Source organism: Oxyura jamaicensis, chromosome 4 (assembly GCF_011077185.1).
Source record: "Oxyura jamaicensis isolate SHBP4307 breed ruddy duck chromosome 4, BPBGC_Ojam_1.0, whole genome shotgun sequence".
Classification (NCBI taxonomy): Eukaryota; Metazoa; Chordata; class Aves; order Anseriformes; family Anatidae; genus Oxyura; species Oxyura jamaicensis.
Genome location: NC_048896.1, coordinates 92,271,709 through 92,297,606, shown reverse-complemented (window position 1 = coordinate 92,297,606; position 25,898 = coordinate 92,271,709). Strand labels below are relative to the sequence as shown.

The 25,898-nt window shown below is 35.5% G+C and overlaps 1 protein-coding gene across 8 annotated transcripts in view; it reads left to right on the top strand.

Annotated features, from left to right (window-relative positions):
* CTNNA2 (catenin alpha 2) overlaps window positions 1-25,898 on the top strand; it is a 483,606-nt gene that overhangs the window by 392,627 nt on the left and 65,081 nt on the right. For all 8 annotated transcript variants that reach the window (XM_035325436.1, XM_035325437.1, XM_035325439.1 and 5 more), the window contains 2 exons: window positions 22,377-22,469; window positions 22,734-22,890. In XM_035325436.1, coding sequence (XP_035181327.1) covers window positions 22,377-22,469; window positions 22,734-22,890 — 250 coding nt within the window. The remainder of the gene's footprint in view (window positions 1-22,376; window positions 22,470-22,733; window positions 22,891-25,898) is intronic.

Below are 25,898 nucleotides of genomic sequence, written 5' to 3'. Positions count from 1 at the left end.
CTGTAATGGCAGAAGTCATGTCTATCATAAAAGATTTCTCCCACAGAAATTGCTGCGATTAACTATGTTGTGGTTTCCTAATTTTGTCTCCATTTTCTTGCAGTGAGGATGTTATGTTCTTGTAATTGCCTTCTTGTGAAAGCCCAGAATGCTTCATTTGCATCAAATTCTTTCCTTGTAATAACACCATAATATGAAGTCTCTTTGAAAGTGAGACATTCAACAGTCCATGTGTCTAAGGAGTACATCATTTCCTACCTCATACAGGCTATGTTTCTCTAATATTGTCTTTCAAGCTGCAGCAAAGGAATAATACCCTGTTGTCACTGCCTGGGGTTGGTTGAATTTTAACTTGTTTGACTGAGCTCTCTGAGATTATTTTAGTCCACAATGTCTGTCAAAGATGCTCCTTATTCCATCTTATGTGCATTGAAAGCTATCTTGGCGTGTAATTTTAACACGACAGATGGGACTCAGTGCAACTTGGCTGACCTCTACTTTAAGCATTTAAATAGCTAAACAGATTTTATTACCATAAAATAAACTTCCAAGAACTTCTTACCCTTTAGGCCAAGCTGAATAGCTAACAAGTACCAGTTGCAATCCTGTAATTGCTGTAGATGAAGAGGTCAGTATTCATGACAGTTTCATGAGAATGAAAGATACTTCCGTTGACTTTAATGAGAACCATTGGGATGAAATACCTAGAAAACTTATGTTTTCCCCACACTAGGAGAAAAGCAAAATAACACTGGTGGTAGTGCACACAGACTTCATTAGTGTGTATTTCCAAAATCATATTCTTATTTTTCAGCATTATTGAATGAGACTGAGGACAAACTTGGCAGCATTGAGAATAGAAAATAATGTGCTAAATACAATAAACACACTTTATCTCAAGACTGGCGCCTCTTGAGAAGTTTTTCTCTTTAGCATCATTTTTCTATTTTCAGTTCCTGATGCCCACTTTTCTCCTGTCATTTATCCTCCTTTTATGCTGGATTGTAGCATCATTCACGGCTGCTCTAAATCTTGAGCAGGCCAGATTTTGTTGTCTGTCAGCCTTCCCTGGAGGCACTCAAGAATCACCTCAAGAAAACTGAATACAATATAGAATCACCTCAAGAATCACCTCAAGAAAACTGAATTAAGTTTATGCTTTATCTATTGCAACATGAAAAACAGAGGAAAGTGGTTTAAAAGCAATTAGAAAGGACGTTCACCCCATACACTTCAGTATCTGAAAGAGGGAGAATGGTCTCATGAACAATTTTTACCCTTTCTCAACCCTTTTTTACCTTTACAGTCAGTATTATAACACCTTCTCACATCTGTGGTTCACGTTTCCCCCATGAATTTATCCTTATAGCTCCTCTCCAGTTGTTGGGCAGTCACATATATCACCATAACCACATAGTTATGGTGATATATGTGACTGCACTATGATCTAACGATATGGTAAACTGTACACAAAAACTTTAACAAATGTGCAGTTAAGCCGTTTAAGTCTAGTACTAGATAACTTTTTTCTTGTCAATGTATGCAAAGAAAAAAAAAAAACCTTTATGCAATTAACTAATAAAAGTATCTTTCATAGCAGTTATTACTGTACAGATGCAGAAATCCATATTTTTACTTACAGACCCTGTTCTCCCCAGCTTTTTCTGGGCCCCCCCCCCCCCCCCTTTTTTTTTTTTTGTACTTTGCATTCTTTCTGCTTGCCTTTTTCTTTTGTGGTATAATAAATGAAACCAAGGTCTTGTTTGTTCTTCCTCATATTGTGTACTGTAATTATGGCATTTTTGTTGTTGTAATATTGATTTGTTAAAAAGCCCATCTGTATTTTTGTGAATAAAGTAATGAAAATCTGAATCTTACAACAGGAAGTTATTTAATCTTTACTGAGATGATTTGTAGAAGGCTTGCTGGAGAGAGAGATAAAGGAATAAAAGAGTTTAGTGATCTGTAAATCTACTTCAATCTCAGTAAGAAACTTTATAAAGTTAAGAATATATATATAAATTATCTTCAAGGACATTTCATGATCAATTGAAGTTTCATGTTTATACCTCATTCTGCAACTCTGCCATGTTTATGTGATAATAATCATTATCGTTTTTTCATTTTGATGTCTGTTTTCGAGAGCCTTTCATTATACTAGAAGACATTTAGAGCAGAATTTTCTTCCTAGGTTCCTCTTGTAGAATGAAACTTTGCATACAGACTTAATATGAATACTGCATCTAACAGGAAAGCAGAATATTGTAGTCAGCACCTATGAAGGTGCAGGAGGCTGGCTGTAAAGAAGAGTGGAAAAACAAAAAGTCCTTGTTATGTGGCATTGAAAACCATGCAAATATGTTCAATGTTATAGAAATGCAAGAAACTGTCAAGAATGGTAGTTTACCAAATTTCATAATGTAACTTCTAATTTCAAGATAATTTCTTATCTGTACATTGCAGAAAGTTTCAAGCCCTATTTCAGAAAGAGATTCCTGCTTCACAGTACCTATTTGGAAGTCACTTCCAGAATTTCACTCCCATAATGATCATAAATCTTTTAAATTCCATTTTGAAGTTATTTATATGCAATTAAAATCTTACCAGAATGTGAAGTGCTAGTTATTTTGCCTCTCAAATGCATTTGTAACACATTATTGTAACTTCCCCTAATGTCTTGTTTCCCCAGCTTCCCTAGAAATTCTTTGTACTTGGTGTGGTTCATAGTGCTGTTTCTGAGCACTGTATTCTAACTGAGGTTTTGCAATGATTTGTACTAACAATTGAACATATTTTCTTAAATTACCACTATCGACTTCTTTCAACCCTGTTAGTATCTGCTTCGGTATCTTGGATGCTTCCTCTCTGATCGGGTCTATTTAGTCTAAAATTGATTGCACAAGTATGGTTCTTATGACAAATGATCATCCGTGCTTGTAACCTGTCAGAGCCATTATAATTCCTTATGACTGATCAGGCAATATAATTTCTATTTCTGCTTAATCTTTTCTGTACTCTGCTGTTTCTTTTTCTGATGGACAGTGAGGTAATCCATGTTCCTTTGGCAGTTCCTCTAAGTGCAAGTCCACTTTTGGCCTAGTGGGTACATCTAAATTTCTAAATAAAAGCAAATCAGAGAGCTGGAACTATTTGGTGGCTTTCTCTTAATTAGGAAGACAGACATAACTTCTATTTCTTAAAGCTACCATTTACATCCCTTGCTACATTAGAAACTTGTGTTTTAGAACAAGAAAGATCTATTGGGAACGTACGTAGACCTTAAGGGACGGGGAGACAATGTTGTGGAAATCACTCTGCGCCCAGAGACACTGTTGAGACCATCCTTCTTTAAAGCAAAGGCTCCTTCCCAGAATACTAGCTGTTGATGTCTGAATAGCCAGAATGACAATGATATTGGAATGATAATGATATAGCAACAAGTTACTTAGTCTGGGATTTATTTATTTATTTTTCACTGCCTTTTTTTGGCTTTGCAGTTTCAATTTCTTTACAATGTACTGACTTGTATTTTGTCATGTCAGTGCTCTGAAAAACCTCAGGAATTCATAAAATGTCTGTGAAGCTCAAAGTCTCGGGTAATTGATGATAATTATTTGATAAATATACTCACATCTACAATATGTGACTGTATAAGGCTGAAAAATGGCAGGATGGTGCAGTGAAATGTCAGTTGCATGGAAAATCAGTTTAAATTTTCAATGAAAAGGGCTCTCCATTTAGAAATAAGACAGCTCATTAAATTGTGTTGGTGACAGACACTCATCTAAACACAAAGAGAATAGCCTTGATAGTAGATGGTAAGGCTTGTAGGTGGCAGATAAAAGTAGCCGTTTTCCTTGCATGGCAACATGCAAAGCCATTCTGATGTCGGAGCTGATGAAATGATTGATGGAGCTGAACGTGGTCTTCAGAGCCCTCCAAACCAGTACATGTGGTGGATGTTAAATACAGAAATGCATTTCTGTGTAATTACAGGTTTGAGTTATTCTAGGAAAACCTACTGGAGAGATGCTGTGTAAAATTTCTCCTATGAACGTTTCTCAGTTAAGAAATGCAGTTTTAGGTCAATATTAATTATTTATGAATGTTTACTGAATTTGTCCAATAGAAGTGGCCTAAAAATGAATAGGAAAGGTTGGAAGGTAGCAATGTTTCAATTTAAAATTGCAGAGAGGGAAGAATGTTTTGAAGAGGATATAAAATATATTTGGTGTCAACCCGAGGCAATTTTTTTTGATTATTTTTCATTGCAGCCACTGAACATAAAAAAAAAAGATATTATTTAAACAGCTCTATTTTTGGCACTTGTTTCATATACAGATAGTCTGTCTGGCACAGCTTCTGTATTTTTATTCTCTTATTATGAAGTTTTCCTGAATCTGTCATATATGTTTATAATAGAGCTCAACTCTCACCCATGTGTATATTCTGCTTAGCTTACAATAATGATCTGGAGGAAAGATGCAAGGATAAATTAATGTATTAATAATACTTTAAATTTTGTGGGAATTCTGGCATATTTTAGAAACTTTATCGTGTTTCCTGTGGTAGTGTGTAATATCAAACATAATACCATGACTGTTATTGGACTGTTTTACTCTATCCCCCTCATTTTGTTGATATATTCTTTATTTCCTTCCTTAAGCTGAAGTGTGAAAGTGCCAGAAAAAGAAAGCTGTGGCTGTGGTAAAAAATAACATATTAGATATTAAAGAAAGTTAAATTGATCTTTACAATGTATTTAATGTTTATATTAGGGGAAAGAATTACTATAACAGGACGATATCATCTTGACTATTTCTTGATCAAAAATCTTGATTTTTTTTAAGGTGTTCAGGGAGCCACAGTTGGCCAGGAGCAAAGAAATCATTATAATCCATAATGATTCATTTCCTATGTTTGTCTGTCTTTTTACTTGTAAGTCAATGGACTGAGTGAGATACAAGTCCTACCACTTACGTTGTTAAATAGAAAATGCTTCCCTATAAAATCCTATAAAAATGTATTGAAGGGATTGTTTTATTTTAAAAATATAAGCTAATCTTATAATGATCAGAAAAAAAAATATATGTTAGTATTTCTAAACTCAGTAGCTGTTTAATGTGGGTTCATCCACTCCAGACATAAAGTATTAAGTGTAATTACTGTCTTTAGTTCAACTGACTGTACTAACTGTTGGAGAAATACACTAATAAACAAATGATGCTATTTTTCCCTTATGAAGCATAAATGCCTAGGATTGCTTTGATTTTCCAGAACTAGAATTGCCTTATATTAGTATGTTTAACTGCTTCAGCCTGAACCTGACCAAAGGATGACTGTTTTATTTTAACCTCCATTTGAAGGAGTTTCTGAATTACTTGTAATTGACTGCATTTGGTTTCAGAACAAAGCCCTCTCTGTTCTTATGGTTTTTTCTGCGTAATGGTAAAACTACACACTAGGAAGGTGGCAAGTATAAATGCTTTGTAGCTTTGTCTAGAGAGGTTAAAAGTGTGGGTTTGAGAACCTTCAGGCAAAGAATGGAAATAGTCTTATCTAGCAAAGCTGTTGTGTAAAGATGAGGAATATATTAACTCTTCTTTCCAATGTATTTTTAAGTCAAGGAGACACAACTACTGCTGGGAAAGGGGAATGGAAATGGGAGAGGTCATAACATTTTCAAGAAGGTGACTATGTATCAGCTGTGAGGCTTCGATGACAGACATTTTTGCCTCTGTTCATTCATTTGTGCTATGAAAGCAAAACCAGTCTGAGATTTTCTGAAGTTGTTTTATTACATATTTCTCTAAGATCTTGAAGCCAGTTTTCACTGCTATAATGCTGAATGAAAATCTGAAGCATGTGAAGTGTTGCTTTGACTAGAGAAAGCGATAGTAGCCTAGATGAAATGTGATAACCTGAGTAAGAAGTTTTCTAGATTTTGTTAAATATATTGATAAAGCCAGAGAAAAATTAATACATTTGGGGTACACAAGCTTTTACTAAGCTAAAACAACCGAGTTTCAAATTTGTAATATTATAGGCAGAAATTGAACACTCCTTGCTCTTCCCTTCGGAGCTTGTTTAGCCCTTCATAACACCTTGGCATGTTTAACCGACTTAGGAGTAATATTGTTGCAAAAAATGATGATACTTACTGTCTCTGGTTAATCTTTGTCAGTACATTAAAAAAAAAAAAATATTACAGACAAAAGGTAAAATCTCTTTAAATCAGAGCTGAGACATCAATGATAAGTTAAAATGCTCTCCAAATATATACCAGTTAATTATACATTATCTACCTTTTTACAGTGGACTTGAGGTTTTAGCTTGTTAAAGAAGAGAATTTGCTGCTTGATAGCAGCAGCTGTGCTATCTGAATATTAAGGAAGATGATTATCTTAGTTAATTTGAAAATGGCCTGTGTGCCAGCAATCTAGCGAAAAAAACTCTAGCCCCACAAATCTTCACAAATTGTTCACAAGTCTGATGATACAATAATTATTATTTGGGTTGGGTAGGAATTCTTCTTTAATTGACTTATCCACAATGTAAAAATAAGAGTTTCCTTCAGAATTAGGATGGGAAAAATGAGTTTGTGTGGCTACATAATAAATAAAGAGCTTAAATTTTGATTCTGACAAGTAAACACTAGACAACTGATAAAAGATGGGTCCTCAGGGGTCTACTTGAACCTTGTGAAATTTGTATCTGTTCTGGCTTCACCTATGTTTGGGGAGCCTTTTGGAAGCCCACAGTCTGAGATACTGGCTTATTTTATCTAGAAAGCAAGCTCATCACTCTGTGTAGGTTCATTAGATTGGTTTTGAGGGCAGTTAGCTTTGCCTTTCTCCACTTTGATACCGGCATGGCAGTAACAAACTGCTTCTTCTCACTGTCTGACTCAGACATCCAAGGAACCATAAAGACCTTGGAGAGGAGAACACAGAAGCGTAAGGATGGTCAGCTTATACCATTATATGGCCACCTTACATGTATTGGGGTGAATATATAGAGAACTGGAAAGCACAGACTTCCAGTCCTTGAGTAGCAGAGCCATTTATTAACCAAAAAAAGTAAAGCAGTACTTCTCTGCTGGCCATTTGGTAATGGAAAAGCACAGTTCAAATATGAAGAACTGCTCCCTAAAGGCCAGTAAGTGGTTCTAAAAATACATCAAAATGCTTCAAAATACATTGAAATCGTTCATAATAACAATGCAAGCTTGCACTGGCATACTTGGGTATCTTTTCTTAATTCCAATTTGAACCATGTTTCTTAGGAGAAAGAACTGTCACTTGAGCACTCTCAATGGCATATTTGGCATTTTTCTATAGGGTAGGCTTCAATTACACTCTGTAAATCCAGAGGAATAAGATGAATTCTGTCCAGTACATCTAATTATACCGGTATAGAAGAATGCGTTATCTGTCCTATTTTAGATTTAGGATTTTTCAAAAGAAGATTTATTCTTAGCTGGAATGTGAATTTGAATGTCAGTGTTGAATGTCAGCTGGAGTGTTAAATGTTAGTTTGAGTGTTTGTTTGATTTGGAGTTCCTTTAGTCTATGTAGATGAAGCTAGCTTTTCTCAGCCTGTTGAAACAGTGTAGATTCTTTTTCCCTCCCATAAATCATGTGAATTCAAGTAGAACATTAAGACTTTCAACTTGACTGTGTTTTCTTTCAAGCCATTCTCTTGAAATGAGATCAAGATATTCAATGTAAATCACTTCTGTGCTCCCTTCTCAAATTGAGTGCTTGCTTAAACTAGGAATAGCACAACATGAAAATCAGCTGTTCTTCTTTGAAATTCTAAAGTGAGTAAAGATGATCTTAAGGACACCAGTGTTTCTCAACGTATTTTCTGTTCAAATATCCTCATTGAAAGTCCATTTACCTTTATATATAATATTTTTTGTCTTCTAAGAAAAGACAATTTGGGAATTTTGGCTCTGAAAGATAACCTGAAAAAATATTCTTTCACTGAATTTTTGTCGCAATCAAAGAATCCTGAACAGTTGTGTAAGAGTATCTTTGTGTGTGTCTGTATTAATATTTTTATGATGCTATATTTTCTCATTTTAACCAAACAGGTAAACAAGCACTGCAGCAATGTATTCTCAACCTGGTTCTAATGACAGTCTGTGTTACTGTATAATTCTGTATGATTTTCCATGTTTCTTGATGTTTATTATGACTACAACATAAAATTAGTATAATAGATAGCAGGTAATAGCTTGCAGACTGTTGACTGTCATCCTCTTAGAAAAGGTAGTTTCTCAGACTGGAACAGCTAAGGGTAGGTTATGTTTCCATTGATTCAAAAATGAAATTGGTTTCCTTGTGTTTTTGCAAATAAACACTTTCAACATCTGTTATCCTCAGAGTATGGAGCTCATCTTTGTCATTCATGCTGATGTAAATCAAGATAAATTCTACTGAAGCCAATGACCAAATAATCCTAAATATATGGGGAAAATGATAATAATTGATTTGATAACAAACAGTAATTTTTGAAGAAAGAATACAAACTATATTAAAAGCTTCTAGCAATGAAAATCCAAGTTACAGCACATTGTGTTGCCATTTGGGAACTGCTGTCTCTGGGACAAAACCCCGTTTTATGCTTGGTTCTGCCACACACGGTCAGAGCACTTGTGCCATTCCTTCCCCTGCCCTTTTAGCTGGCAGTAAGCTGTCATCATGGCAGCTGCCAAGGGGTTTAGAGAGCTAAATATACATATATATATAGGAATGGAAAGAAAGTAAGGATTTAAAATATATGTATTTTAAAAAGCATCAGTTCCCTGACAGTGGAAAAAAAATACGTGAGCATAACACCTGGAGCAAGAAATATTCACCTGACTCTTTGGCTTATTGTTATTCTCGCTTCATTCTTATGCAGTTTCTTCCTGTTCAATATCAGTTTATAAAACTATGTTACATGTTCACTGACCCCTGATAACTGAACAAATCCCAGTGTGCAGCTAGATGAATAAATCCCAGTTGGTAGTAGTGCTAATATATGCTGATGATGGTTCAGTGAATTCATAACAAATTAACCATTAAAAAGATGCGGGTTAGAAGAACAAGCTATAGGAACAATTTGGGTTTGTGATACATTATTCATTTCTGGTAGCAATGTGCTGTATATATATATTTACAGTCTACAACACATTCTTCAGTCAACGAATTCTGTCTTTTTCTTGCCAGTGGAAGAAAGGCTTTCATAATCAATTGCCACATTTAGAAAATCCTATTTTATTTACCTCTTTCTATACATGACCTGGCACTAGAGAGATACTACTATATAGAGTCCCATAAACATTTCTGAGAGGCCGTTATACATACGGAGGAGTGAAAACTGAGCAACATTTACTACCATTTGTGTGTCATTGGTGGATTGATTGTGGAATTCATTTCTACCTTGGTTTGTCAAAGCTACAATTTATTGTCCAAAGAGTGTGTTCCATGAGCCAAGGCTGGTGTAAATCACTGAAGCTTTGCTAAAGTGGAACAAAGCTGCTGTACATCAGCTGGGGATCTTCAGCTTTGTCTCACTGGATGGATTGAATGAAGAGTTTCGGTCATTTTATGTCAGAGTTGGTGAGTGTTATATTTCTACTTTAGAATTATCATCCAGTTAAATGTTGAATGTGATCTGCAGTTCTTTAATGCGCAACTGCTTAAATGGTTTTGTTTATAGTTGCACTCGAACCCCCTCTGTCTCTCTCTTACTCTCACATATGTAATTTAAAGAATATATATTTAAAAATTCCTAACACATTTTAATCAGTCCAAAGTTGCTGTTGGCATTTCTCACTGTTAGAACAGGAATTGGTTTTCAAATAAGTAGAATTGTTGAGCTCACCACGATGAATTTTAAATAACATAAGTACTGTTCAACATTTTTATCATTATGTTTGTGTTATTTGGGGTGTCTAAGATACTATAGTTGTCTGAGACAGCAATAGCATTAAACAGATCAGAAAAAACAGCATGCTACCTGTTTTGAAGATAACTTGTCAGAAAAAGAAAAATCCTTCAAAGATATGTTTTAATATTTTTTCTTCGGTCTTCCAAGTACACGAAGATATTTCAGGATCCTGGGTAATATGGTGAAATTTAATTTACAAGATGAAACTGCTTAGACTCAAACACTGATCCATTGTCTTATGGTTTCAAGTGTAGAAAAGACATTCAGAAGAGACATTATAAAGAGAAGTCAAATTTTCTTTTGGATAAAAATGTCATTTACACTGATGTATGAAACTTCCGAGTAGATCACATTTTAAGGGAGGGTTGTTTGTCTTTTTTAAAGTACTATGGTTTGGTGAAATTATTATATAAAGATAGTCCTAATGGATGCAAATAGCCTTACCGCTGTGCAGTAGATATGTTTTTCACTTGTTCTCTTCACTCACAAAATCTAATCGCTCAGATCCAGATTTAAGCTAACAATAAGTTTTTAAAGGATAACTATGTGGAGGAAAGAAAAATGTTATTTTTTTCTTCTTGTGGTCATTACTCAATCTCTTGATATCACATATGTGAATGGGCCCTAAACTACTATGAGCTCTTGCTCATAGTAGTTGATCTAGTATATCTGACCTCACTACGCTCTTGTAGTGTGTTTAGTGCTTGTTTTCCCCATTTACAGCTTTCACGTACAGCAGTAAAACTTCATACAGCTGGTATCAATGCAGATTTGTGAGCGTAGGTTAAACAAACATCTGCCAGGAGTGGATAAGGTAGAGCTCATCCTGCCTTCAGACAGAGGCATCATCTATCAAGTTTGCTTTCAGTTCTAATTCCCACAACTTCTATTAATAGTGTGTTAATTATTATGCAGTGGAACGGACACTCCTGTGGAATCTAATCTTTTGATGAAAGTAATCAAACTATGCCAGAACGTTCCCAGAATTAAAAGAAACTTGATTTACCTACTCATATTGAAGGACATGGTGAGGTGTTACTCCCCACATGATCCACAGACAAGCAGTCCATGGGCTAAAGGAAAATACTGGTAGCATCCATCAGTTTCTTTGGACATATTCATGGGTGCAATTACTGCTTCTCACAACTACATTTAATGGGACTGACAGAAGACTCGGTAATGCTCCATTTTATTGGATGCGTGCTTTTATTTCCTGTATCTTTCCATTTTTTGCTGTTCCAGGATATCTCAGGAAGCATTTCATTTATAGACAGATCTTGGAACACTGAACGATGATCTATAATTTGATGAACCTTCCTAATAAACACAGGGAAGAAATACAACCTTCTACTCCCATAATTCATTCATTCACACATGGTGGACTTTTAAGGTGATTTATTGAAAAGGTCTTGAAACCAGAATAAAATTGCTGGATCAACTCCTTGACCCAACCAAGTATTTCACATGTCCAGAGTGGTATTAAAGGTATTGGTTTCAGCATGTCACAAGCGACCATAAAAGCATGCTAAAACATCCTGTTACTACAAATCTGTCTTCTCATAAACACCATATAGCCCCACAGAGAAATAGTAAATGTCCTATTTCCTAGTTGAAGGTTTTTTTTCCAATGTGCAACTGTTGCTGGAGTTTGTAGGAAGAAGTAATATCTTTTATTAGACAAGTAGTCCTGTAAACACCAGACACTATGAATACTGGTTTCTTAGAGAGTTGTATTTTGTGGTCAAGTGTCAGGTCGAGCGAAGCTTTCCCCACAGAATTTATGAAGCCTCTCACCTGCTCAGATTCTTCAGTGTGTACTATCAGGTAAACTCATTCTTCAGTGATGCAGCGAGGGACTAATAAGGTGTGTGTCCTTAAACCACTTGCCTATTTTAATTGAAACTTTAAGAGTATAATTATCACGGAGGTTTTCCTCTGTTAATTTGAATTACGTTAATCAGAAGTTTTAAAAACGACTCAGGTAGAGTGGTGGAGAGACTGCAGTTTTGTCATGGACTCCCTGGCCTTTTGAACTAGCATTTCGTAAAGGAGCCCAAAAGCATACTGATACTCTTATTAAGTCTAATAGCAGAGAGAATGGACTTATTATATTGGTCTCTGCACACCAAGAGGACCATAAATCACAGCACAGTGAATTAAAGATCTGTCTGCAGTCCCATCTAGAATTTTGATGTCGGTTTTGATTTCTTAGATATTTGTTCTCATTTTATGGTTAAGTTACACAAAAAGCTATTGATATCAAACTCATTATTAAAAACTATTTGTGTGAGCTGCATTCATATGACAAGTGAGTTTTTGGGATAAGTCAAAGAAAAAAGCCCGTAACAGCGCTTTGTAACTAACACACAGGAAATAATCCTGTTTTTGTTCAAATGGTTTTAGATTTTTATAAGCTAATTATGATCCTTTCAAAAGGTAATCAGCTTTCATGCATAGAACTGCAAATGTATGAGAACTAGGATAAAACATATGACTGAGTCAGAAATATCTGTAAAAATTTTGAATCAAAAAATAAACCATACCATTGAGTTTAACAACTAAGATTAAAATTGTTATAGTACTGACAAAAATGTGGAAAAAGTAAATTTATTAATTCAAGACTGCATTTTTGCTTAGAGAAAATATAATTTAAGGATATGAATTCCAGCACATAAAATAACTTTTGTTGTTGAATGTGTTCCCTTTTCAGCAGAGGAAAGAGAACTAAATTTCAGGGCAGTTTTTCCTCATCTCATTGTCTTTTACTTACTTATGAGAGCAAATCAAGAGAAACCATGTGTTACATGGAGGAGTGCTAGGTAGTTTAAGTTAAAACAATTCTAAGGATTTTGCTTATAGCTGAAAAAGCTGGATTAGCATTTTACAGCGTTCAGGCCCATGCCTTTTCTCTGGTTAGCTTACTGGTATAAATGCAGCTGCTGTCTTCTAATCTGCTCAAAGTCGTTTCTCTGTCTCTGATTATACATACAGTGACAGGACAAAAACGTAGGAGACAAGAAGAATATTTTACCTTTTCTTTTCTTTTTTTTTTTTTTTCAATAATACAGAAGTGGGAAAATACTGCTAATTTCCACATCGTACTTTTCCATGAACTTATTTGGACCTTTGTTTCTTGGTATCAGATGCTCATATTTTAGAAGTCATGAATATATCCTTTCCAAGAAAAAAAAAAAAAAAAAAATCACTGTGATAGCAGGAAAAAGAGCCACTATGGAGATGAGATCCATGCCAGGATTATATATTGGCAGGATGAATAGAAGAGGGACCATCTAATACTGGTCCACACATTCTGGCTTTGCGTGGATGAAAACACTTTGCATTAAAGTGGAACAATTACTAAGTTATTGTAAAACTATTTTATAGAATACCATTGCACAAAAATGAGATACATGTAAAATCTGTCTTGCTCTGAATGCGCCTTTGAAAGCCTTTAAGATATTACTGTAAATAAAAATACCACCTCTATGAAGACAATCATAACCTTTTACAAGCTTTTCTCTGTGAGCAGGGAACCAATTAATCTTGATTTCTTAAAACAATTTGCATTTTACATACCCTCTACCATGGTAATCTCGGATTTCTTTCACACTGGCAATCTTCCTTCTCATGCAACATCTCCAGTTTTTCATCCAGTGCTTATGACGGCTATAGTTGCTATTGTATGCTTATATATAAAGATGTCTCCACCTGTGCTATCAATCGCAAGCATCTGTAATAGAATGTTTCTTTCCCTATATGCTTGAACAATTCTTTCTTTGTACGCTCAACTTCAGTCCTAAGTTTGGTTCTGTCTATATCAAAAATTGTATTTCTTTAGGGATCAGTAATTGCAATTTGTGATTATACCCTGGGGTCTCTGATATCACACTGTGTTCATATCTTCAAAGCTTCTGTTGCTATCTTGGACTTTTTTGAGTTCCTACTACAATCCCCTACTTTTCTCCAACAACATTCAAAGTATAGCTTCCTAATAATATAACTAATGTTTAATTATCACAGCCTAGTCAAGCATGCATCCCTGTTCCAGGGTCACTGAATGGTTTGCCAAAATAGTGGACAGTTATTAGATAGATAGATTGCTTTGGTAACTACTTGCTATTAATATCTATTAATTATAGCAGTGCCAGTGGTAAGTTATCAAAACAGCTTTATGGGATCAACTCATACACGTTGCAGTCTTGTAAATCTTGTTTCTATAAGTCACCAACTGCCCCCTCATCCCTTGAGTATTTCAGTATACAGTGTTCATGATTCATTATGGGTTTTAATAGCAGTGGCCTTGATAGCAGATTGGACAGAAAGGATTTATACACAAACACGCTGAATATCTTCCTTTTTCCTTGGAACACTATTGGCCTTCTTGCAGACTTTGGAGCATAAAAGGTCCTGTGGTTAAGGTTTCTATTGCCTTATATTGCAGAAATGTTGGTATAGGTTTCGGTATTCCTCTGTGTTCCTTGCCAGTATGAATACCAAGTTCCAGTTAAAAAAAAAAAAAAAAAAAAAAAAAAAAGGCTTTACCTACTGTCAAATGAAATAGAAACATAGCCTGATCATGCTAACAGAGGCAAGGGAACGTCAAGATGGGTTGTTGGTCTCTGACTTTCACAAAAGGAATTCTTGGATGTTTGTATTCTCTTTTTGCGAAAGGAAGAAAATAAATGAGTATCATAGCAAGGTAAAATGCATTTATACCTGTAACTCAGAAAAATCACTAAATCAAATTAATCAATAGAAGGCATACTACCAAAACTGAGCAGTTGTGTTAGCTTTGTGGCTTAGATAAGGATATCTGTTTCATGCCCCACATGAATAGATAGAGAACAGATTACTTACAGCTCTGTCAGCTGCTTTTTTTTGTAGAAGAAGGACTGCATTTCATTAGTGCAGCACTTTGTTGCTCAAGTACACCAGTTAAAATAAAGCAGTAATCTGGTCTCAACAGTATTTTTGAGACTAAGACCTGCTCTTATTCTTCATGGGTTGCCACAGCTGTTTGTAACTTTAGCAACAGATGCTCAGAGGCAGTGTAAGAATATGCTAAAATAATTCAGAAATAGCATCAGTATAGCAAACAAACCTTTTGAAGGGAGAGAGCCATATCCACATCACCTGAAGCTAAGCACTTCCTAGGCCTGTAGCAAACAGTCTCTGGAGAGAAGCCCTTTTCTGCTGTCTCCATCTCCTGCCATGCTGGCCAGGTGGCAGGTATTTGGGTTCCCCATTATAACTGACTACCAATTAGTTGCATTCCAGCTGAATGCCTCAGAAGCACAGTCTTAGGAAAAAGAGTGAGGATCTTATGTAATTCTTAAGGGAGTTTGCTGTCAAAGAAAGAAGTATTTCTATTAATTTCAGCTCTGGGAAATAATATCCCCACCTACTTTTCTAAATTCCTCAAATTCTGATCTATTTAAAGAGATAGTTGAACACAGAATGCCTAACAGAGGTGTGCCCAGACTTTTAATTGCGGGAATGGGTCTTCATTTATGGTAACTGGAACAGCTGTTTATTCCAGCTGAGAACGTGGGTTGATAGGTCTGGCAGTGCTTCAAGTGCCCAACAGCATTGCTTAAATAATTTTATAAATAAGCCCCAAGAGCTTTCCAGATTTTTTTTTCAAGTTCAAATTGGAAAAATGCTCTGAAACAATCACCTGTCTTTTCTATAATAAGTTTGTTTTTCCCTGTTGTCCATAGAGAATGCTTGGGTTGACCCTGCCAAGAAGTAGCCATGACCTAGAAAATCAGTCTAAAATCACACATACACATTAGCATGACACTCTAAACACATCTAGTGATTACACCTCTTGTTTTAGGAGGCATTTGAACCAGTCAGGTGTATTTATCACAGTTGGGGCTCCTCAATGCGGTGTAGAAACTTGATCTGTTTTACACTTGTATGGTCAAATTCTATTTTAGAAAGAGAAAGAAAAGAAGAAGGGTCAATATTGAACTGCTGTTGAATGTTTTTTTTTGTGTGTGTTTTTTTTTTTTTTTTTAATTCATATTTAAAATCACTATTATTGTGTAACTTTAAAGTAAAGGATCTGATATAATACACTATTTCCTGTATTCTTTATTGGCAATTCTATAATTGAATGGGATTTTTTTTCTTTCAGTTATGAAAACTGTAAAGCTGAGGATTTTTCAAGGTGCTTCATAACTGATCTCCTTTCTATTTCATCCTATAGAAAATAGGCATGGCATGTACCAAACTTGTCTTAGAAAACGGAAGATACTCAGATGGGAATAATAACATTTCACTGAAATTGTCTAAAGCTGTGGTTTTTCCATTTTGAATTGAGCCTTCAGTACACATTAGGCATCTAGCATTTGTAAGTTTCTTTGAAAAATCTCTCTCAAAGACAAACTGAATTTCTCCAAGTCAGAGTTGTTTTGAACTTTACCAAAAGCAGAAATCTCCTAAGGCTTTTTCAACTAAACCTGATGTGGAGGAAGTCTCAAGAGAGTTTGTGCATGTGGTGTAAGGCCTTATTCCTGTAATAAGTACAAGTGAATATGCCATTGACCTTTTGAGAGGTGGAAGGAGTTTTTCATAGGTTCCAAGGGCAGAAGATTTGATATGAAATAAAACATTCAGCTGTTGTGCTTTAAATTCTCTGTAACTTTCTAACATGCTGCTGTTACCAACCTGTTTAGATATGAACATAACATTGTTAATGCGTGAATAGTTTATATTACATATGTTGAGGTTTAGGCATTAAGAAGTTTCAGAACAAGCATCAAATGCAGTTGATTAGATCATTAGTAATTTACAAAAGAAATTCTGTTTTTACGGCTGTGTATACACTTAGATTTGTAAATACTTGTGAATTAAAAATATATCTTGTATTTAGGTAAGACTTGTGACTGATTAATATAAGTGAATGCCAAATGGCAATATTATCCAGTATGGGGTTCCCCCATATCAGTGGAATAGGTCCTGAGGAAGACACCACGGTGTAGTATTTTCAGCGTAGTACAAATTGGCACTGCAGTCCATGAGGAGGAAGAATTAACTGCTGCAATATGTACTCTGCGACATTTTGACTGTTGGCACTTGTTTGTGTATGTGCAAAAACATCCTGTCTAGTGATGAATAGAGTTTTGCTTATAATATAATACTTGAGCGAATACAGTAAAGATAAGTAATTTGAAAGTCTTGGATAACTTAGCTCTACTTCTGTGCTCTCATTTAGCAAATGTTAGTTGTGGCTCCAAGAATATCACTGGGCTGCCTCCAGCAGTACCACCAACATTAATATATGTCAAAATTTTGGAGGATTCAGAGATTGTAACAATATCTGGATAACCTACTAAGATGGATAAATGATGGAAGATAGTGAAGATAGCATGGTTCAGCGAGTTACCACTCCTCAGGTGAAACAAGGTAGCTGATTATTTTCGTGGCTTTAGTTCACTATGAATATTAAAGTCTTACTTAAACGACTTTCAACTCAAGCTAAATAGCCTGGACAATTTCAGTTTCTCAAGTACGTGGTGTAGACAGATAAGTTTGATTGTGTCTTGGGCTTAAGTAACCCTATTTTAGGGAAAGAGAATAACTTGCTGTAAATTTTCGTCTATTATTTCTATCATTTAACTACAAGGGAAAATGCAATGACTTAAATAGAAAATATGTGTTTTACAGAAGTCATATATATGTATATATATCTATAAATAATGTACAGAATTAAGATGTAAATAGATTGCATTCTTTCATTCTTTGCCTTGGGATGGTTAAATGGTTCAGGAAGCTGGACAGAGCTTTTTTTGTCTTGTTCTTTCTAATCAAACTGTTGCAAAAAAGGAATAAAAGAAATTGAAAAAAAAAATACTACATACATTAGCTGCAATATTCTGCAGCATTTGTGTCAATATTGCTGCTTTTCTATAGTGCATACTTTTTATTATTATTATTTTTTACTCTAAGAGACGGATTTCATTTTTGGACCTTTTCACTTGCATTGAATTCAGAGTGGCCATGTTAAATCTTTGAATTTATGATCTTTTGACTTATTGAATAAGAGGACTGTATATATTGATAATCATGATTACATTTAATAGTACAAGCTCATGTCAAAATTGGAAGTAGTGTAGTTTAAAAACACAACTAAAGATAGCTACACCTAATTTTCATCAGTGTAAAAATAACATAAATTGGTATAAAATATCCTTGATTACTTTTATAATTTAGAGTGCAATTTTTTAGCAGTTTTCTTGTCCTAGGTGTAGTACTAGTGGCAAAGGCAATGAAAAGTCATTATTCCAAACTTCAACTGAGTGCATGGAGCCATGAGAAGTAGCATTCTACACTGATGTTTGTGCTATCTTGACTGTGGTTATTACCCATGCCAGCTAGAGAAAATTACTGTAGGCATTGCCTACCCATGCAGTAGTTACTCTTCCAGCTGCTGTGTAAGTCTACCTTTAGAATAAATGGTTGTCCTTGGTTTGTCCTTTTAACAACAGTAGTAGAAATTCACATTAGAAACGAAGTCCTTCCCTGCCCCACTTTTATCTGCTGTATTTCACTTAATGCAGGAAACTGCTTGAGGCTGAAATACAATCAAATACATGCAAATACATTTTGTTGGGACTGATCCTGCATATATTTTGAATAATTGAAACTAATTTGAGTGATTAAAGATAGATACCTCGCAAGCTTCAGGCTTGCATCTTGGGCTATCAGTGCTAGTGATAGGAAATTAATATGAAGGAGTTAGTATGCTCTTTTCCACCTCCCCAGTTCTAGGATTGGTTCAGTGGCCTTGGTGATTGCAGAAAAATGCAATATAATTAGAGCTGTAGTATTTATTTTCTTGTTCACTACTTTTCCATGCTCTTGTAGGACAGGTCTAAGGTGTTTAGCAGTTGTTTTGATGGGGTAAAAGTAGCTTAGCAGACCTGAAATTCTGGACAACAGTGTTTCTATACAGCAATCTCACTGTTATTAAGTTACCCCACGCGTTTCAAGGATGATTCACAGTTCATTGATACTGGTATTTAAAATGTGTTCATTCACGTACATACTCTTCAGACATTCCACAATGATCTTAATACAAACTTAAGTTCTCTTCAGGCAATCAGTGAATTCAGTATGCTCAAGGAACTTAGTAAATAGCAATGAACATACAAACAAATAAATAAATAACCACCTGGTTACTTCCACAGCCTCTTATAAAATCTCTTCTTCAGTGCTTCAGTGGAAACTGAGTACTTGAAGCATAAAGGTAAAGGCTGTCAAATCAAGGTTTTGGCAAATTGGCAGCTATGATAACATACACCCTTATTAATTTCCTTTCCAAGTTATCTGCTCCATCCATCACTAGATCTTTGGAGTAGCATATTAAATGAACTCCCAACCTTGAAGAGTCTGAATTCTTCACAATATGTGCTGTGTTAAATATCCAGATGCAAAACAAGTTATAGTGCACCATTAAAAAGTCTTTTATTTCAGTAAAACCACTTTCAGCAATCCTCAAGGCTAGTTAACTAAACAATAAACTGGACACATCTAGAGGATGAGGTAGTCTACCAGAGACCTGAAACAATATCTGCAAGTGCCTTTCTCTTTTCATCATTATTCAGATATCAGTCTAGCACCTGATAGCTCAGTGGTTGGAATTGGGTCATAAACTTTTTTGGTCATAGGCAGGAAAAATATCTGAAGCTGCTGAATTTATAGGAGACTAAAGCTGTTGAATTACCTCATGGTCTCTATGGACTCAGCATGTGTATGGGCCTTGCCTTGCCAAACATCTTAACTGGTGGTAACTTCACTATATACATGATAACAAAGACAATCAAAATAATTAAATAATTTAATATTTTGTGATTGTGAGCACTTAAAACTTGTATAGCTTCACAGTTCCAGGCTTAAATTATGCCACTAGAATGTTAACTTTAGAAAGTAGTATCTATTTCTTGCCATGTTTCAAAAATAAGTTTTGGGTAAAGTCATAGTAGTTCTGATTTGCAGTGCTAAATTCAATTTTATCCAGATTGCATCTACCTTTGTAGGATTTGCTTATCTCTATGCTTATTTGACATAATCAGATCTTCCCATGGTACAGGCTGGTATACTCCCAGCTTAATTGTGAAAGTAGTATTGCTTTCTGACTGTTGATGATAAAGGACTATATTTAAACAAGACTTAAAATAAGCCACAGAATCTATTTAGATTAGGATTATACATGATACCTATCAATATATTCTTTTTGAAGTAGATAACTGTAATGCTCTTTTGGTGCATAATTAATGTCACCATAGATTATATTTGTACTCCTTCTGTACTGATAACAGCAACCAAAATACTATTTCGAACTCTATTATTTTTTTCAGGAAGGGAGAAAAACTTTTCTCAAGTTCTCTCTGTATCCTTCCTGTGAAAACCAGAACACTTTACAATATCCAGATGTTACCTTACCAGATTCTGTTGAAAGAATAATTATCAGAGACAGAGAAGAAATAAGTTTTATTTTTTTTTCACTGACTTTGTTCTGCAAAGTTTTCCTTCAAGAGACCTCAAAGAAAAAGAGCTGCTTAATAGTTTGATTGCCATTTCATGACAACCAGCCTCTTTCAGTCTCATATCTCATTGCTATCTGAGAAAAAGTAAGATATATTGTGCATATGGAGCCTTAGGACAGATTTTCATCATGATAATCACAAAATGAAATGGCAGTCTAAAAAGCACTTATTTTAAATACAGGAAGATAGCTTTTGCTGAACTTAATACCATTTGCTAGTTTTTAAGGTCTGTAATTTCCACTCGTGTTACTGCATTCTAATTATTATCCTGCTTAGCTTTTGTTTCTCATGAAGACTGAAGTGGTCTGTTAGATGTGCGCAAAGAAGGGACTACAGAAAATGGTAAATTAATTGGAAGATGTCAGCTTTGGAGAATGTTTTTGACATGAGTGCTGTAAGGCTGTTAACAAACAGACTAACTCATTTGTCTCGCCATGGAATGAAAATAAAAATAAAAAACAACATTTTGTTAAAAACTTGACTAGGAAATGCCTGCAAGATTCTTTGAAGCCTTAGGTTCTTTTCTTCCCTGGGCTTTGGCACTGTGATATATGCAAACCACGTTCCACATAACTGTGAAGTGAAATAGGTTCTATGAAGAACAGATGGACCAGGGCTAATGTGGCGATGTGCACTGGAGACGAGAACAGATTAATACCACAAGGGGAGACTGGAGGAAAATTGGAAAGATGGGGGTATTTGAACTAATTCATGAATCATTTCCAACTGATAGTTATGCCTTCAGGCACAGTGAATAATATCAAGGATGCATATTTAAAATTTTATAAGTTTGTTTTAATGTAGATGAGAATTAAGAGCCATACTTTCAAGTGATTAAAAGAAAAATATGTATTCCCCCTCCCAGAATGTACCTTTGTGATTTAAACCTCACTGATGAGCATAATTATGTGCACTGTGAAATGAATTGCTGTTTTGAAAACCCATGGCAGATTCGTGGACTTGGCACACAGCTTTAGGGGATGGATTTTATTTGAAAGAAGTACTGTAGGGGCTGTGAGGACACATTCTGCAGCTTGTATCCAAGCTGCAAAGATTCAGCTCTGTGGTGTCTGGAGGCATGTGCTCATTGCTAGATCTCATTTAGGTGTTCCTCTAAGTCACTCCTGCCTTCATCTCCAAACAGCCTTCAGTCTTATGTGGTTCAGACTTCCCAAAACTGTGCCATAGCAAACACATGTAGATTCGTACATTTTTAAAGGAGACCTTTAAGCATACTTTACACAATGAGGCTTTCAACAGAGACATTTTAACTGGCCAAGTTATGATACTTGCTGATGGACATTTTACTCTATGGTAGACAGTCACATACAAACAAATAGGTCCACCTGAGAATTCAGGTAATTTTAACATTCTTAATACCATGGGGATCTGAAATAATGGGACACTCAAGATAAATGTCATTTCACAGTATCTGTAAAAATGTCAGAGTTTTATGTGTCTCAAAGCATGCCATGTGTTAGGACGTCAAAATTAATTTTGCAAAAATGAAAAGTGTATGGATCAATCTGTTTACCATTGTTCATAATGGACACAGTTAATAAAAGGAAAACTTATAGGTAATTGTTCAGATGCTGCTCTACATTCTCCATATGACTTATCAGAAGATTATTCTCAGGCTCTAGAGGAGGATGCAATGCACTTGACAGCAAGGAAATATTTTTGGCAAAATGTAAAGACGAAGATGACTAGTTCAGTTTTGCTAGTTAGGAAATAATCTGTGTCTTTTTCTTCATCAGTACAGAAGATCCTGGATCGTGCCTCTTGTATACAATTCTTTCATTCTAGCCAAGGCTCAGTAAGTAGAGAAAAAGGTATGAAATGGCTCGTTTGATTCTCATTCTGCTGATTTCATTGTAGGTTGCAAATCTGGCCTGTTCAATCTCAAACAATGAAGAAGGTGTGAAGTTAGTGAGGATGGCAGCAACACAGATTGATAGTCTGTGCCCACAGGTAAGTAAGATTTGTGCTAAAAAGTGCTCAAAACCTCTTTCAGCATTAAAAAACATCAAGTAGCTGAGACAGGAAAAACATTGTGGCTTTGCCTTTGTCATTAAACTGATGCCTGCTTTGTACAAATTGGGAAAAAAATTGTATCTTGAAACATAGGTGTTGAATGGGGTGTAATGCTGTATTTTTAAGTCTTTAATCTGAGTGTCTATTCTCTACCTTTTGAAATTGTTGCCACCCTTTGTAACACCTGATTTTGAATAACAGGTAATAAATGCTGCACTCACATTGGCCGCCAGACCCCAGAGCAAAGTAGCACAGGACAACATGGATGTCTTTAAAGATCAGTGGGAGAAACAAGTGCGAGTTCTCACCGAAGCCGTTGATGACATCACTTCAGTGGATGATTTTCTCTCTGTTTCAGGTACTGGGATCAAGGGAGTCTTCTAAAAATTCATTGCTAAATTAAAGTAATGGGTCAGAGGAGAGAAAAGCTATAATTACTAAAGGATCATTATTGTATTATTCCATCCTTACTGGAATGCTGATCTTATGCACTTGATGGGATCAACCAAGCTATGCCAATTAGTCCCTGGTAGCAATGGTTGGCTTTTTGTCTCTCAGAAAATAGCATTCTATATGTGCCTCTGTTTCTACAGAGAATTTTAGTTTCAGCTCTGGCACAAAGTAAAATTTTGGCCACCTTTTGAAAATGTATTACTGACTTGTGAAAGGTGGGACAGTATTTGTAAAAACTGTCAGAGTCCTCATGCAGTTGTATTCAAGAGGAGGAAAGATGAACTTTCCTTACTTTATTTTGTAGCCTTGCTCAGATCAGCTGTCTAAGCAGTGTGGCAGGTGTACCACACCATCCCGACTCCCTGAACTTCCATACCAAACCACCAGGCTTTGAACATGAGAGAAAGGAAATAAGCAGATGCTGTGTATTAGGCTCATCTAGGCACATTGTCAGGATATGACCACTGTGAACATTTCCAGAGAGTTAGAAAGCATTTCTGGGTCCCGCTGCTATTGGTGCAGCAATGCATCTAGGTGGAAAAGTAGCAGTAGAAATTGCAAGTCTGTGCAGCTCTCTAAGCTCTCTTAGAATGACTATAATGTGAAACAAACTCTTCTACAAAAACAGACAAAGTATTTTAGTTCTTATGTAGAGAAGGGCTGCACAAGGGAAGGACATTGACTCTGATCTTGGAGGTCTTTTACAACCATAGTGATTCTGTGATTCTTTGAGTCACTAACTTTTCTCCATCCTCCTTGTAAAGTGCTGCAACTTGTAGCAGAGTGTATTGTTATGGTAGAGTCATGGACACTGAATACTATAATTACAAGTGCTGCATGTCCTGGGCTAAGTATCTGCTGCAGAAAAATCATTTTCCTATGTCAGTTCGAAAGAGTTTAATTTATTTTTTTGTAAATACGGTTGTGGAGTGCCAAGGTTAGTTTGCAGCAAGCTGACCTCGCAGAAGAGCCAGAATTCAGGAGATATTTTAATTTTGTTTCACTCTATGTTGTTTTCCTTGACATTGCGTTAATTTCCAAAGAAAAGCTAAATATCATTGGACAAATATATATATCTATATATATGTACTTTTTCAGAGGATGAGATTATTTTTCACTTTGCTTTTCATTTTGTTTGGTTGTATCCCACTATTATCAGTAACAAGGAAATGGTTTGGTTAAGTATAACTACACTCCACTGTTCAAGACCACTGCTAGAGTGTTTACTGTAAGCCATGAAAAGAAAATGAACTCTTAGAATAAAAGGGTACTTCAGAACAGTAAGTTTTTATTTGAGGATACAAACACTTTTCAGCAGACCTAGGAAAGGGCAGAGCAAGATGTAAACTGCAGACCCAGTCCACACACTGAAGAGATGGGAAACATGCTCTGAATAGCCATTTCATTATTTGTTTGGGGACTGTTATTCACTCCAAACGCTTGTATTCATAAAATCAGAAGTTATTTAAATAGATGACTTTTTTTTTGTTGTTTTTCTCAGGTCATATTTTCTCATAACACATGTGTTGATGTAGCTTTGACTCGGAATAACTGGCTTTAGATCCAAACTTCCCAAGGCAGCTGGGAAGTTAGTATATTTATTGTTTTTAGATTTCTTTCTAATACAGACATGTATTTGTATTAAAAATAAGAAAACATCTAATGCATCCAGAAAGCCTGTCAGAGCTAGCTCTAAGCTTGGAAGCTTTAGATTACGCAGAGTAGTTTTATTTTCAGTTGTTAAACCAGTGAAGCATCAAAAATGGCCTGGTGTCTGATTAAACGTATCTCATGAAATGACACTTCCTCCCCTTCATATTGACTGTCACAGTTGATGGCATGTTTTATTAATATAGTGGCTATCAAAAGAAGGATGGGAAGGATGACCATAATTTTAATAAACTACTTTGTATTCCAAGCACAGTGCCTGTCCATGTTCAGAAAGTACTTCTTGTTGGACAAAATTTGGCCATGACACTGTAAAGGAAATGGTAATGGTTAGGAGGAAGTAGCAAATAAATATTTCAAGAAAACTTTTTTTTTTTTTTTTTTTAATTGAGAGTTTTGCCTTTCAAATTACTCTGATTGACAGCACAGAGGATTCAACATTAGGTATAACAGTTCTGGAACCCTCAAATGTTCCAACACTGGGATTTTTAACAGTGGAGCTTAGTGTGTCACTCTATTTTTCTGGCAAAGGATAATTAATAAAAAGTATTTGATGAACTGATTGGTTTTATTTTAAAAGAACAACATCTTATTTGCAGCTTCCTGGTGGCTGTGGCAGAAAAGTATGTTGCTGTTTAGAGTTGCAGAGTTTCTCAGAGTGAATTAGCTCAAATAAGAAATTCACTCATGGTTTTATTATTGAAATCATTTTTAACTGTACTGGCTGGAGGGAAACGATGTCTGAGCTAGTCAGAATCAGCTTCATCCTTTCACGTTATCTGTGAGAATATCAAACTATGATGCTGCAGCATGTGAGAGTAGATGGCCCGATTCTGAGCCAAGAAAAACCAGTGCAGCTCCCAAGATTCCCATAAGCCCACTTGATATTCCATCATCTGAGCAGACTCACTGTAGACAACTGTTATTTCAGAATATGCACAGTCACATATGATTATACTATGTGTCATGAAAAATCCACACTTTAATCTCAGTGCAGATGGCATGGATCTGCAGAGATGAACTGCTCGTGCACAGACTCCATGTTATTTGCTGGGAGGCTATCACAAGAGCAAAAAGCTATTTGCTGTTGCCTTTTCAAAATGGTTCATTTTATTTTCTAACTTATTTAGGCACAAACGAAGCATACATATTAAATGTTTATAGAAATGGGTAAATTCATCTTCAGAAAGTTGCCTAACTGTTTATTAGAGTATCTGCATAATATCTGACCGTGTTCCTTTTTGC